This window comes from Ovis aries, chromosome 3 (genome assembly GCF_016772045.2).
Source record: "Ovis aries strain OAR_USU_Benz2616 breed Rambouillet chromosome 3, ARS-UI_Ramb_v3.0, whole genome shotgun sequence".
In the NCBI taxonomy this organism is placed as follows: Eukaryota; Metazoa; Chordata; class Mammalia; order Artiodactyla; family Bovidae; genus Ovis; species Ovis aries.
Window position 1 is genome coordinate 194,167,371 of NC_056056.1, and position 12,457 is coordinate 194,179,827.

At 41.5% G+C, this 12,457-nt stretch overlaps 1 protein-coding gene across 1 annotated transcript in view; it reads left to right on the forward strand.

Annotated features, from left to right (window-relative positions):
• The first annotated feature begins 11,806 nt into the window (after window positions 1-11,806).
• The window catches only part of GYS2 (glycogen synthase 2), a 58,002-nt gene continuing 57,351 nt past the window's right edge, over window positions 11,807-12,457 (forward strand). Inside the window, exon 1 of the mRNA XM_004006794.5 lies at window positions 11,807-12,099. Within this exon, the coding sequence (XP_004006843.1) occupies window positions 11,982-12,099 (118 nt within the window). The 5' untranslated portion in view covers window positions 11,807-11,981. The remainder of the gene's footprint in view (window positions 12,100-12,457) is intronic.

Here is a 12,457-nt window from a genome sequence, read left to right on the forward strand (position 1 = left end):
TATTAAGAAGAGGTGACAGGAATACATAGAAGAACTATATAAGAAAGATCTTCATGACCCAGATAGCCATGATGGTGTAATCACTCACCTAGAACCAGACATCCTGGAGTGCAAAGTCAAGTGGGCCTTCAGAAGCATCACTATGAACAAAGTGGAGGTGATGGAATTCCAGTTGAGCTACTTCAACTCCTAAAAGATGATGCCGTGCAAGTGCTGCCCTCAATATGCCAGCAAATTTGGAAAACTCAGCAGTGGCCACAGGACTGGAAAAGGTCAGTTTTCATTCCAATCCCAAAGAAAGGCAATGCCAAAGAATGTTCAGACTACTCCACAATGGCACTGATCTCACATATTAGCAAAGTAATGCTCAAAATTCTGCAAGCCAGGCTTCAACAGTACCTGAACTGAGAGTTTCCAGATGTTCAAGCTGGATTTAGAAAATGCAGAGGAACCAGAGATCAAATTGCCAACATCTGTTGGATCATAGAAAAAGCAAGAGAGTTCCACAAAAATATCTACTTCTTCTTTATTGACTATGCAAAAGCCTTTGATTGGGTGGATTCACACCAAACTGTGGAAAATTCTTAAAGAGATGGGAGTACAGACCACCTTTCCTGTCTCCTGAGAAACCTGTATGCAGGTCAAGAAGCAACAGTTAGAACTGTACATGGAACAACAGACAGGTTCCATATTGGGAAAGGATTGCCTCAAGGCTCTATATTGTCACTCTGCTTATTTAATTTATATGCAGAGTACATCATGCAAAATGCCTGGCTGGATGAAGCACAAGCTGGAATCAAGATTGCTGGGAGAGATATCAATAACCTCAGATATGCAGATGACACCACCATTATGGGAGAAAGTGAAGAAGAATTAAAGAGTCTCTTGATGAAAGTGAAAGAGGAGAGTAAAAGACTTAAAAAAACTTAAAACTCAACATTCAAAAAACAAAGATCATGGCATCTATCCCATAACTTCATGCCAAATAGATGGGGATTCCCTGGTGGTTCAGACAGTAAAGCCTCTACCCGCAATATGGGAGACCAGAGTTCAATCCCTAGGTTGAAAAGATCCCCTGGAGAAGGAAATGACAACCCACTCAAGTAATCTTGTCTAGAAAATTCCATGGACAGAGGAGCCTGGTGGGCTACAGTCCATGGGCTCACAAAGAGTCGGACACGACTGATCAACTTCACTTTCTTTCACAATGGAAAGAGTGACAGACTTTATATATGCAAAAGTAGCAAGTCAAAAGATACTTGGAGTAACAGGCAAATCTGGTCTTTGCTACTTAAAAATCACTGCAGATGGTGACTGCAGCCATGAAATTAAAAGATGCTTGCTCCCTGGAAGAAAAGCTATGACCAACCTAGACAGCATATTAAAAGGCAGAGACGTTACTTCGCCAACAAAGTCCATCTTGTCAAAGCTATGGTTTTTCCAGTAGTCGTGTATGGCTGTGAGAGTTGGACTATAAAGAAAGCTGAGGACCGAAGAATGGATGCTTTCCAACTGCGGTGTTGAAGAAGACTCTTGAGAGTCCCTTGGACTGCAAGCAGATTAAACCAGGCAATCCTAAAGGAAATCAGTCCTGAATATTCATAGGAAGGACTGATGTTGTAGCTGAAACTCCAATACTTTGGCCACCTGATTTGAAGAACTGACTCATCGGAAAAGACCCTGATGCAGGGAAAGGTTGAAGGCAGGAGGAAAAGGCGATGACAGAGGATGAGATGGTTGGATGCCATCACTGACTCAATGGACATGAGTTTGAGCAAGCTTCAGGAGTTGGTAGTGGACAGGAAAGCCTGGCGTGCTGCAGTCCATGGTTTTGCAAAGACCTGGACACCACTGAGCGACTGACCTGAACTGATAGTTTCTTCACAGTGTTGTGTTAGCTTTAAATTTATATATATACATTCTTTTCCAGATTCTTTTCCCTAATAGGTTATTACAAAATGTTGAGTATAGTTACCTGTGTTATACAGTAGGTTCTTGTTGATTATCTATTTTATATATCAGTCAGTCAGTTCAGTTGCTCAGTTGTGTCCGACTCTTTGTGACTCCATGGACACACATAGTAGTGTTATACGCTAATCCCAAACTAGTCCATCCCTCCCTCTCACTTTCCCATTTGGTAATCATCAGTTTCTATGTCTGTGGGCATGTTTCTGTTTTATAAATAAATTCATTTGTATCAGTTTTTATATTCCACATATAAGCCATATCACAAGATATTTGTCTTTGTCTGTCTGACTTGCATGACTTATTATGATAATTTCTAGGCCATGTTGCAAACGGCATTATTTCATTCTTTTTTTTTTTTTTTACAGCTGAATAATATTCCATTTTATGTCTGTGCCACATCTTCTTTGTCAATTCTTAAACACATCCCACTATTCAGGTCTCTGAACTTTCATTGCTATCACTCTAATACAAATTACCACCATCTCTTGCATAGATTTGGGCTTCCCTGGTGGCTCAGATGGTAAAGAATTTGTCCACAAGACAGGAGACCTGGGTTCAATCCCTAGGTCTGCAGGATCCCCTGCAGAAGGGCATGGCAACCCATTCCAGTATTCTTGCATGGAGAATCCGCATGGACAGAAGAGCCTGGTGGGCTACAGTCCATAGAGTCACAAAGAGTGGGACGTGACTGAGTACTTGCATAGGTTACATTGGAGTCAATTTTCTTTTTTTAACTGAGATTGGGTTTCCCAGTCAGCATATAAGTGGAACACCTAGGTCAAAATGTATGTGTCAACCCTCAGGCACATTACTGCAGTAGGAGTGATACCTGTTTCACCTCACATAATTATCTTGGTTATAGCATTCAAGATCTACTTCTCTATCAACATCACATATGTAATAGCATTGCTAACTATAATCATCATACTGTACATTTGACCCCCAGAACTTATTCATTTTGTAGCTGGAAATTTGTATCCTTTGACCAACATCTCCCCATTTTTCCCAGCCCCTAGCCCCTGGCAATCACCAATCAACACTTTCTGTAAGTCTGGCTTTTTTTGGATTGCACATGTGGTAACTGCGTTTCTCTGTCTGACTTATTTCACTTAGCACGATGCCTTCAAGATCCATCCATGTTGTTAAAAATGGCAAATTTTCCTTCTTTCTCACAGTTTAATGTTCCATTGCGCGTGCGCACGCGCGCGCACACACACACACACACACACACATCACATTTTCTTTATCTATTCATCCATCAGTGAATACTAAGGTTGTTTTCACATCTTGGCTATGGTAAATAATGCTCCAAAGAACATGAGGGTGCAGTTACCTTTTCCAGTTAGCATTTCTGTTTCCTTCAGATTAATACCCAGAGTGCAATTGCTGAATTATATGGTCGTTTTCAGTTTTTTGAACTGTTTTCCACAGTGGCTACATTGATTTACATTCCCATCATCAGTGTCTGAGGAGTTCGTCTTCTCCTCATGCTCACCAGGACTAGCCACTTTTGGTCCGTTTGATAATAGCTGTTCTAACAGGTGCAAGGTGGTGTCTCATAGTGGTTTTGACTTGCATTTCCCTGATGATTAGTGATGTTGAGTACATTCTCATGTACCTGATGGTCACCTGTATGTCCTTGAGAGAGTCATTTCCTAGGCAGGTTGATAAGAATTCTAGGGGTCCCCAAGGAGAGAAGGGTCTGGAATTCTCAAGGAGGAAGAAAGGACAAAATTCTTTGTCCCTCTACATTCCTTAGGATTATATAACAATAATGTATCCTGCTTGAGGACAGTCTCTGGAAAAAACCTTCTGGCTAATCCTATTATCTTAAAATGTAAATGATGGCAGTAGGTCTAGTGAGGTCCTTACAACCTCCAGACATTCTTTTGATTCACTGTAATAACTGATTGGAGAGTATATAACTCCATTGCTTACACTAGCAAGGGGGTGCTCTTTCTACCCCCTTCTGATGCCTATGTCAGAAGCTTTCTCTATCTCCTTTATACTTTAATAAAACTTTATTACACAAAGCTCTGAGTGATTAAGACTCATCTCTGGCCCTGGATTGAATTCTTCTCCTCCGGAGGCCAAGAATCCTGGCATCTTATCCGTGGTTCAGCAACAACCTTTCATCCTATTTGGAAAAATGTCTATTCAGATCCTCTGCCAATTTTTAAACCAGTTTTTTTTTTTGGGGGGGGGCGGGTATTCAGTTATATGAGTCTCTTCTATACTATCACATATATGATTTGCAAATATTTTCTGTCCTTCACAGTTTGCTTTTTTATTTTGTTGATGGTTTCCTTCTCTGTGAAGAAGCTTTTTAATTTGAAATAATCCCACTTGTTTATTTTTGCTTTTGTTGCCTTTGCTCTTGTTGTTAAATCCAAAAAAACATTGTCAAGACTGATGTCAAGAAGCTTATTTATTATGCTTCTTCTAAGAGTTTTATGGTTTCAGGTCTTATATTTAAGTCTTTAATCCATTTGGGGTTAATGTTTGAGTAAGATAGGAAAGAGCAGCCTACTGTCATTCTCTTGCATGTGGCTGTCAGCTTTCTCAACACCGTTTATTAAGACTGTCCTATCCCCATTGTTTATTCTTGGTTCCTTTGTCATAAATTTATTTCTGGATTCTATTCTTTCTGAAGCAATTGTCTTAAAAGAATATGTATGTATTTATTTATTTGTCTGCGTTGGGCCTCAGTTGTGGCACTCTGGCTCCCCAGCTGTAGCACACGGGCCCCACAGTGCGCAGGCTCAGTAGTTGCACTGCGCGGGCCAAGTTGCTCTATGGCCCGTGGGATCCTAGTTCCCTGACCAGGAATTGAACCCAGGTCCCCTGCATTGATGGAGAAGGAAATGGCAACCCACTCCAGTACTCTTGCCTGGAAAATCCCATGGATGGAGGAGCCTGGTGGGCTGCCGTCCATGAGGTCGCAAAGAGTCGGACACGACTGAGCGACTTCACTTTCACTTTTCACTTTCATGCATTGGAGAAGGAAATGGCACCCCACCCCAGTGTTCTTACCTGGAGAATCCCAGGGACGGGGGAGCCTGGTGGGCTGCCGTCTATGGGGTCGCACAGAGTTGGACACGACTGAAGTGACTTAGCAGCAGCTTAGCAACCCCTGCATTGGAAGGTGGATTCAAAACCAGTGGACCACCAGGGAAGTCCCTTTCTGATGCAATTATAATTGGAATTGTTTTCTTAACTTCTCTTTCTCACAGTTTATTATTAGTGTATAGAAATGCAACAGATTTTGGTATTGATTTTTTATCCTTCAGCTTTACTGAATTCATTTATTAGTTTTAACATATTTTTGTGGAATTTTTAGGGTTTTCTGTATATAATATCATATCATCCTCAAATAGTGACAGTTTTACTTCTTTTCTGATTTCCTTCTGTTTCTCTTTCTTGGGAACTCATTCTCAATATCTAGTTGTGTTAATTCTACTGTTCAGTTCAGTCACTCAGTCATGTCCGACTCTTTGTGACCCCATGAATCACAGCACGCCAGGCCTCCCTGTCCATCACCAACTCCCAGAGTTCACTCAGATTGACATCCATCGAGTCAGTGATGCCATCCAGCCATCTCCTCCTCTGTCGTCCCCTTCTCCTCCCGCCCCCAGTCCCTCCCAGCATCAAAGTCTTTTCGAATGAGTCAACTCTTCGCATGAGGTGGCCAAAGTACTGGAGTTTCAGCTTTAGCATCATTCCTTCCAAAGTTTACAGCAGAAAGTGAAGAGGAACTAAAAGCCTCTTGATGAAAGTGAAAGAGGAGAGTGAAAAAGTTGGCTTAAAGCTCAACATTCAGAAAATGAAGATCATGGCATCCGGTCCCATTACTTCATGGGAAATAGATGGGAAACAGTGGAAACAGTGTCAGACTTTATTTTTGGGGGCTCCAAAATCACTGCAGATGGTGACTGCAGCCATGAAATTAAAAGACGCTTACTCCTTGGAAGAAAAGTTATGACCAACCTAGATAGCATATTCAAAAGCGAAGACATTACTTTGCCAACAAAGGTCCGTCTAGTCAAGGCTATGGTGTTACCTGTATTTAATTTATCACTTTCAAAGTCCTTTAGCTACTTGTTTCATACTGACTTTCCCTGCTAGAATGTAAACTTCATGAAGTCAAGGATTCTGTTCACAGTCCCTGAGACATTGCATTTAACTCTCTATTTTAATCTTATTTCTGTAGTGACAGCAGCAACCCATGCATAATAAGCTACAGAAAATAGACAAGTGAGAGTGTAGAAGTGAACTATAGAGAGATGCCACCTTGGAAAGGCACTCTCTATACTTTAAGAAGAAAAAGATCAAACGTTAATACCTTGTTGAGAAGAAAACAGGAGATTATCTATGGAAGGGGTAAAGTACTACATCCTAGAATCTGTAACTGATAGAAAAGCTTCATAACCTCAGATTCCAAGCCTCTTCTCTTGCCCTTCTCAATATTCCTTTTTTTTTTTCTTTCTTGTAGAGAAAACTGAGAAATCTATTCAGAGCATAAATAAGATCACATTGTTACCCTGCATAAAATCAGTCAATGATTTTCCAAATCAACAAAAATAAAAGTTTTCAACCAACATTTCTTTGATTTGTTCTCTGCTTTTGTCTCTTTTTCCCCTTCAGCCTTCTCATTCATTTCACTCTGGGCCCTAAGCACATTGGTCGTTCTGTTGCTGTGTGACTTAAAGGCATTACTCTCTCTTCTCCCAGATCTTCAAGTGCAGCCGCTTTTCATTATTTGTGTCTCAATTCATGTAACACTTCCTCAGAGTCATCTTCCTTGCCCTCTCCAGCTGAAGCACCCATTTCTATCAAATGGAACCCTCTACCATTGTGGTTTTTCTTCTTTGGAAACTTTGGCTTACATGATTCAGTTCAGTTCAGTCTCTCAGTCATGTCTGACTCTTTGCGACCCCATGAATTGCAGCACGCCAGGCCTCCCTGTCCATCACCAACTCCTGGAGTTCACTCAGACTCAAGTCCATCGAGTCAGTGATACTCCAGCCATCCCATCCTTGGTTGTCCCCTTCTCCTCCTGCCCCCAATCCCTCCCAGCATCAGGGTCTTTTCCAATGAGTCAACTCTTCCCATGAGGTGGCCAAAGTACTGGAGTTTCAGCTTTAGCATCATTCCTTCCAAAGAAATCCCAGAGTTGATCTTCAGAATGGACTGGTTGGATCTCCTTGCAGTCCAAGGGACTCGCAAGAGTCTTCTCCAACACCACAGTTCAAAAGCATCAATTCTTCAGCACTCAGCTTTCTTCACAGTCCAGCTCTCACATCCATACATGACCAGAGGAAAAACCATAGCCTTGACTAGACGGACCTTAGTCGGCAAAGTAATGTCTCTGCTTTTGAATATGCTATCTAGGTTGGTCATAGCTTTTCTTCCAAGGAGTAAGCGTCTTTTAATTCCATGGCTGCAGTCACCATCTGCAGTGATTTTGGAAATAAAGTCTGACACTGTTTCCACTGTTTCCCCATCTATTTCCCATGGAGTGATGGGACCGGATGCCATGATCTTCGTTTTCTGAATGTTGAGCTTTAAGCCAACTTTTTCACTCTCCTCTTTCACTTTCATCAAGAGGCTTTTTAGTTCCTCTTCACTTTCCGCCATAAGGGTGGTGTCATCTGCATATCTGAGGTTATTGATACTTCTCCCAGCAATCTTGATTCCAGCTTGTGCTTCTTCCAGTCCAGCGTTTCTCATGATGTACTCTGCATATAAGTTAAATAAGCAGGGTGACAATACACAGCCTTGATGTACTCCTTTTCCTATTTGGAACCAGTCTGTTGTTCCATGTCCAGTTCTAACTGTTGCTTCCTGACCTGCATACAGATTTCTCAAGAGGCAGGTTAGGTGGTCTGGTATTCCCAATGTCTATCTATTCACACGGAGGCCAGAGAAGGCAATGGCACCCCACTCCAGTACTCTTGCCTGGAAAATCCGATGGACGGAGGAGCCTGGTAGGCTGCAGTCCATGGGGTCATGAAGAGTTGGAAACAACTGAGCGACTTCACTTTCACTTTTCACTTTCATGCATTGGAGAAGGAAATGGCAACCCACTCCAGTGTTCTTGCCTGAAGAATCCCAGGGACAGGGGAGTCTGGTAGGCTGCCGTCCATGGGGTTGCACAGAGTTGGACACGACTAAAGCGACTTAGCAGCAGCAGCAGCATTCATACAGAGGCAGGGACTTGTCTACCATTTATAGAATATACCTTCAGCTCCTACAATAGTAGTACACAGTAGGTGCTCCATATATGTGTTAATAGAATCCTTCTGGACATGCAGGTGAGGGCTAATCAAGCCTTTGAAACCCTAAAGACTTCCAAGAAGATTGCAAAATTGCAAAGCAGATGTGTGGTTTTCTAAATGTATCTAGTGACCTCTGCTGGAATACTTACCAAGGAAACCAGCTGGATATCCTTTTTTATCCTCTAAATTTTCCTCTGACCTCTCTCTTTTTGGTTATCCTCACTGTTATGGTTTATTACAGAAAATACAGAGATTAAAATCAACCAAGAGAAGAACAGCATAAGGCAGAGTCTAGGAAAAGTACTGTTAAATATGGAGCTCCCATTGTCTTCTCTACATGGAATTTTGTACTCGTTATTTTCCTGGGCTCTATGTGCAACACATGGAATATTGTCACTAGGGAAGCCCACCTGAGCCTTGTTTTTCAAAGTTCTTATTTGTTTAAGCTCTTTTAAATTGAATGTATGTTTTTTTGTTTTTGTTTTTGTTTTTGTATTTGCCACTCTACACGTAGCTGCAAGATCTTACTTTCCTGGTATTGTTTAGTTACTAAGTCGTGTCTGACTCTTGTGACCCCAGAGACTGTAGCCCACAAGGCTCCTCTCTCTATGGGATTTCCCAGGCAAGAATACTGAAGTGGGTTGCCATTTCCTTCTCCAGGGTTCTTCCTGACCCAGGGATTGAACATATGTCCCCTGCATTGGCAGGCAGATTCTTTACCACTGAGCCACCGGAAAGCCCTCACTTCCTTGACCAGGGATCAAATCCCAGCCCCCTGCAGTGGAAGCACAGAGTATGACCACCAGGGAAGTCCTTGAAGAATAGGTAATTTACAATGTTGTGTTAGTTTCAGGTGAACAGCAAAGTGATTCATGTTATCTTTTTGAATCAGAGTTTTCTCCAGATATATGCCTGCTACTGCTACTGCTGCTAAGTCGATTCAGTCGTGTCCGACTATATGCGACCCCATAGACGGCAGCCCACCAGGCTCTCCCATCCCTGGGATTCTCCAGGCAAGAACACTGGAGTGGGTTGCCATTTCTTTCTCCAATGCATGAAAGTGAAAAGTGAAAGTGAAGTTGCTTCAGTCGTGTCCGACTCTGTGCCACCCTGTAGACGGCAGCCCACCAGGCTCCTCCATCCATGGGATTTTCCAGGCAAGAGTACTGGAGTGGGGTGCCATAGGAGTGGAATTACAGAATTGTGGTAACAATTTGTAGCTTTTCAAGGAATCTCCATACTGTTCTGCATAGAGGCTGTGCCAGTCTACATTCCCACCAACAGTGTGGGAGTGTTGCCTTTTTTCCCCACCCTCTCCAGTATTTATCTGTAGACTTTTTAAATGATGGACATTCTGATTAGTGTGAGATGATACCTCATTGTAGTCCTGGTTTGCATTTCTCTAGTAATTATCGACTGAACATCCTTTCATGTAGGGCTTCCCCAGGGGCTCAGCAGTAAAGAATCCACCTGCAATACAGGAGCCGCAGGAGACATGAGTTCAATCCCTGGGAGGGGAGGATCCTCAGGAGGAGGTCGTGGCAACCCCCTCCAGTATTCTTGCCTGGAGAATCCCATGGGCAGGGGAACCTGGTGGGCTACAGTCTACGGGATGGCAAAGAGTCGGACATGACTGAAGCGACTTAGCACACACACACATCCTTTCATGGACCTGTTGGCTGTCTGTATATCTTCTTTGGAGGAATGTCTGTTTAGGTCTTCCACCCATTTTTTTGATTGGTTTGTTTGGTTTTTAGATATTAAGGTGTATATCATCTCTTTTTACTGAATGATAAAATGTTGATATGAGTAAAATTAGAGCTCAGGAACTGTTGAGAGTCTTTCTGCTGTCTTGGAGAAATCCCATCTCCCTTTCTGTCTAGATATCTGTTCTTTTAGCTCCCAATTAATCAGTTTGTCCTTTTAGCACAAATCTTAAAGGAGAGTATTCAGGAATATAGGAAACAGAGACCTTTCTCTGATTCTCTTCTAAATCTTGTTGCATAAATGACTGCATTCTTTTCATATATATCTGAAGGAAAGCAAATTTATCCAGATAAATGTGGATTGATAAAGGCATTTTCCATGGACATATTTCCATGGAAGTATGTCCATGGAAAAAAAATATATGTATTTTTCCTGAAAGAGTGTAAAAGGAGCTGAGAATTCGGCCTTCCATTTGGAATTCTCTGGGAAGTCCATGAGATTTGTTTCTGCTGGTTTTTACCTCATATGAGAATCTACCAGCGCCTGTGATCTCCCAGCTCTGAACCTCTGCTTCCCTAACACGCACCACTCCTAGGATTCCAGTTCGCCGAGACAGGGACCGAAAGTTCCAGAGAACTGAAGGGAGAGTGCTTCGAGGTCAATCGCTATCTGTGACATCCCTAGGTGGGCTGCCTCAGTGGGAAAATATGGTTCATTTATTTCACTTCTGTTGACTCAGGGAGCAATTTTGAAAAAGACATTCACTGCTAAAAAGCAAAGAATTGACAAAGTGTGTCCTCGTGTCAGGAATAATAGGTTCAAGGGTTATATTACTTTGGGTTAGTATTTACAAGGGTTAGTTTACTTTGAGGGATTGTTAGGAAGTGAAGGGTTGTTGAGAGTGTTGGTATTTGAGGCAAAGCCCCAGGTGAAAGCCAACCCCAGGAATTTCAAAAATCCAAAGTAATGAGAGTGAGAGTGAAATAATCAGGAGGTGATCTGATTGTACTTTCAAAAATCCTTTCCTTGTTCTGTGTATGGTATGACTATATGCACATGTGTTTATTGCAGAAAATTTGTAGGATAACAGTAAACAGAAAAGATCACCTAAATATTAATTGTCATCACTACCACCTAAAGAAAACCATTGTAAGAATTTTGTTTATATTTATTCCAATCTTTCCCATCCATTGAATTATTCTTTATCAGTTTGATAACATTTGAGGTAAATTGACTGAAATTAATTTCTACAACCTCATTAAAATGATCTAAAGGTCATTGATCAAAATTACATTCTTTGTATATTATACCTAGAGACATCCTGGTATTTATACTTTTCCATAAGGAATTTTTTAAGAAAAGTAATCAAGGAAAGGGGAACCAAGATCAGTGTTTATCATCAAAATTCAATTTGTCAATGTGGAATAAAACAACTAGAAATAATGTTTTTATTGATCTAAAAATGGGAATCAAAAGAAAAAAAAACATTTAGGAAATCTAAAGAGATTTGAAGCTTAGAAACATGTCCCAATGAATTTTATATGTAACCTGCAATGATCTGCATACTTTATAAGTGGAATTGCTATTCTTGGATCACTTTGAAGGTGATGAAATAAGTACCAGTGACTGTGTGAGTCTAGGAGTTTGTTCTAGAGGACAGGGGTTAAAGGTCCTTGCTAACGTCATGTTGAGCCTGTAAAGATTCTGTTATCCTAAGAGTGTTTACCTAAGCCCTAAACTGGTGGGTTTTACTTGTGATGCTCTGGGTTATTTGGGTAGATATCGATCAGAGATAGTGTCCTCACTGGACCTCCCCAGAAAGAGTGTAAAAGGAGCTGAGAATTCTGCTTTCCATTGGGAATTCTCTGGGAAGTCCACGAGATTTATTTCTGCTGGTTTACTTCATATGAGAAGCTACCAAACTCTTCCATCTCCCAGCTCTGAACCTCTGTGTCCCTAACACGCATCACCCCTAGGAGAACAGGTCACCGAAAGAGAGACCAAAAGTGCCGGAGAACTGAAGGAAGAATGCTTCGAGGTCGGTCGCTGTCTGTGACATCCCTAGGTGGGCTGCCTCGGTGGGAAGCCGGACTTCCTGTGGAGAATTTACTGCTCTTTGAAGTCTCTTGGGAAGTGACCAATAAAGGTTTGTACTGCCCCTGAGGCATCTATTTGCCAGATCACTGGAGAATGTAGATTAGGAATTCACAGAACTCACTCTAGTGAGAATGAACTGCCCTTGTGAGTGAGGAAAGTATTCAAACCTAATACAGGTTTAGACGAGGTTTAACCTTGTCTATTTCAACAGGCAATGAAAACTTACACTGCTCTACGTGTTGAAGGGAGAGACAACTGAAAATATCAGTCTTGGTCAGGAAATGCGCATTTAAATCAAAATTACAAATTCATGTTATGACAAAACAGAAATATAGAATTAATATTTACTTTTTGGGTTTCATGATTATTTTTTTCAGGAACAAAGTTCAGTTTTGTAGTTTATTTTA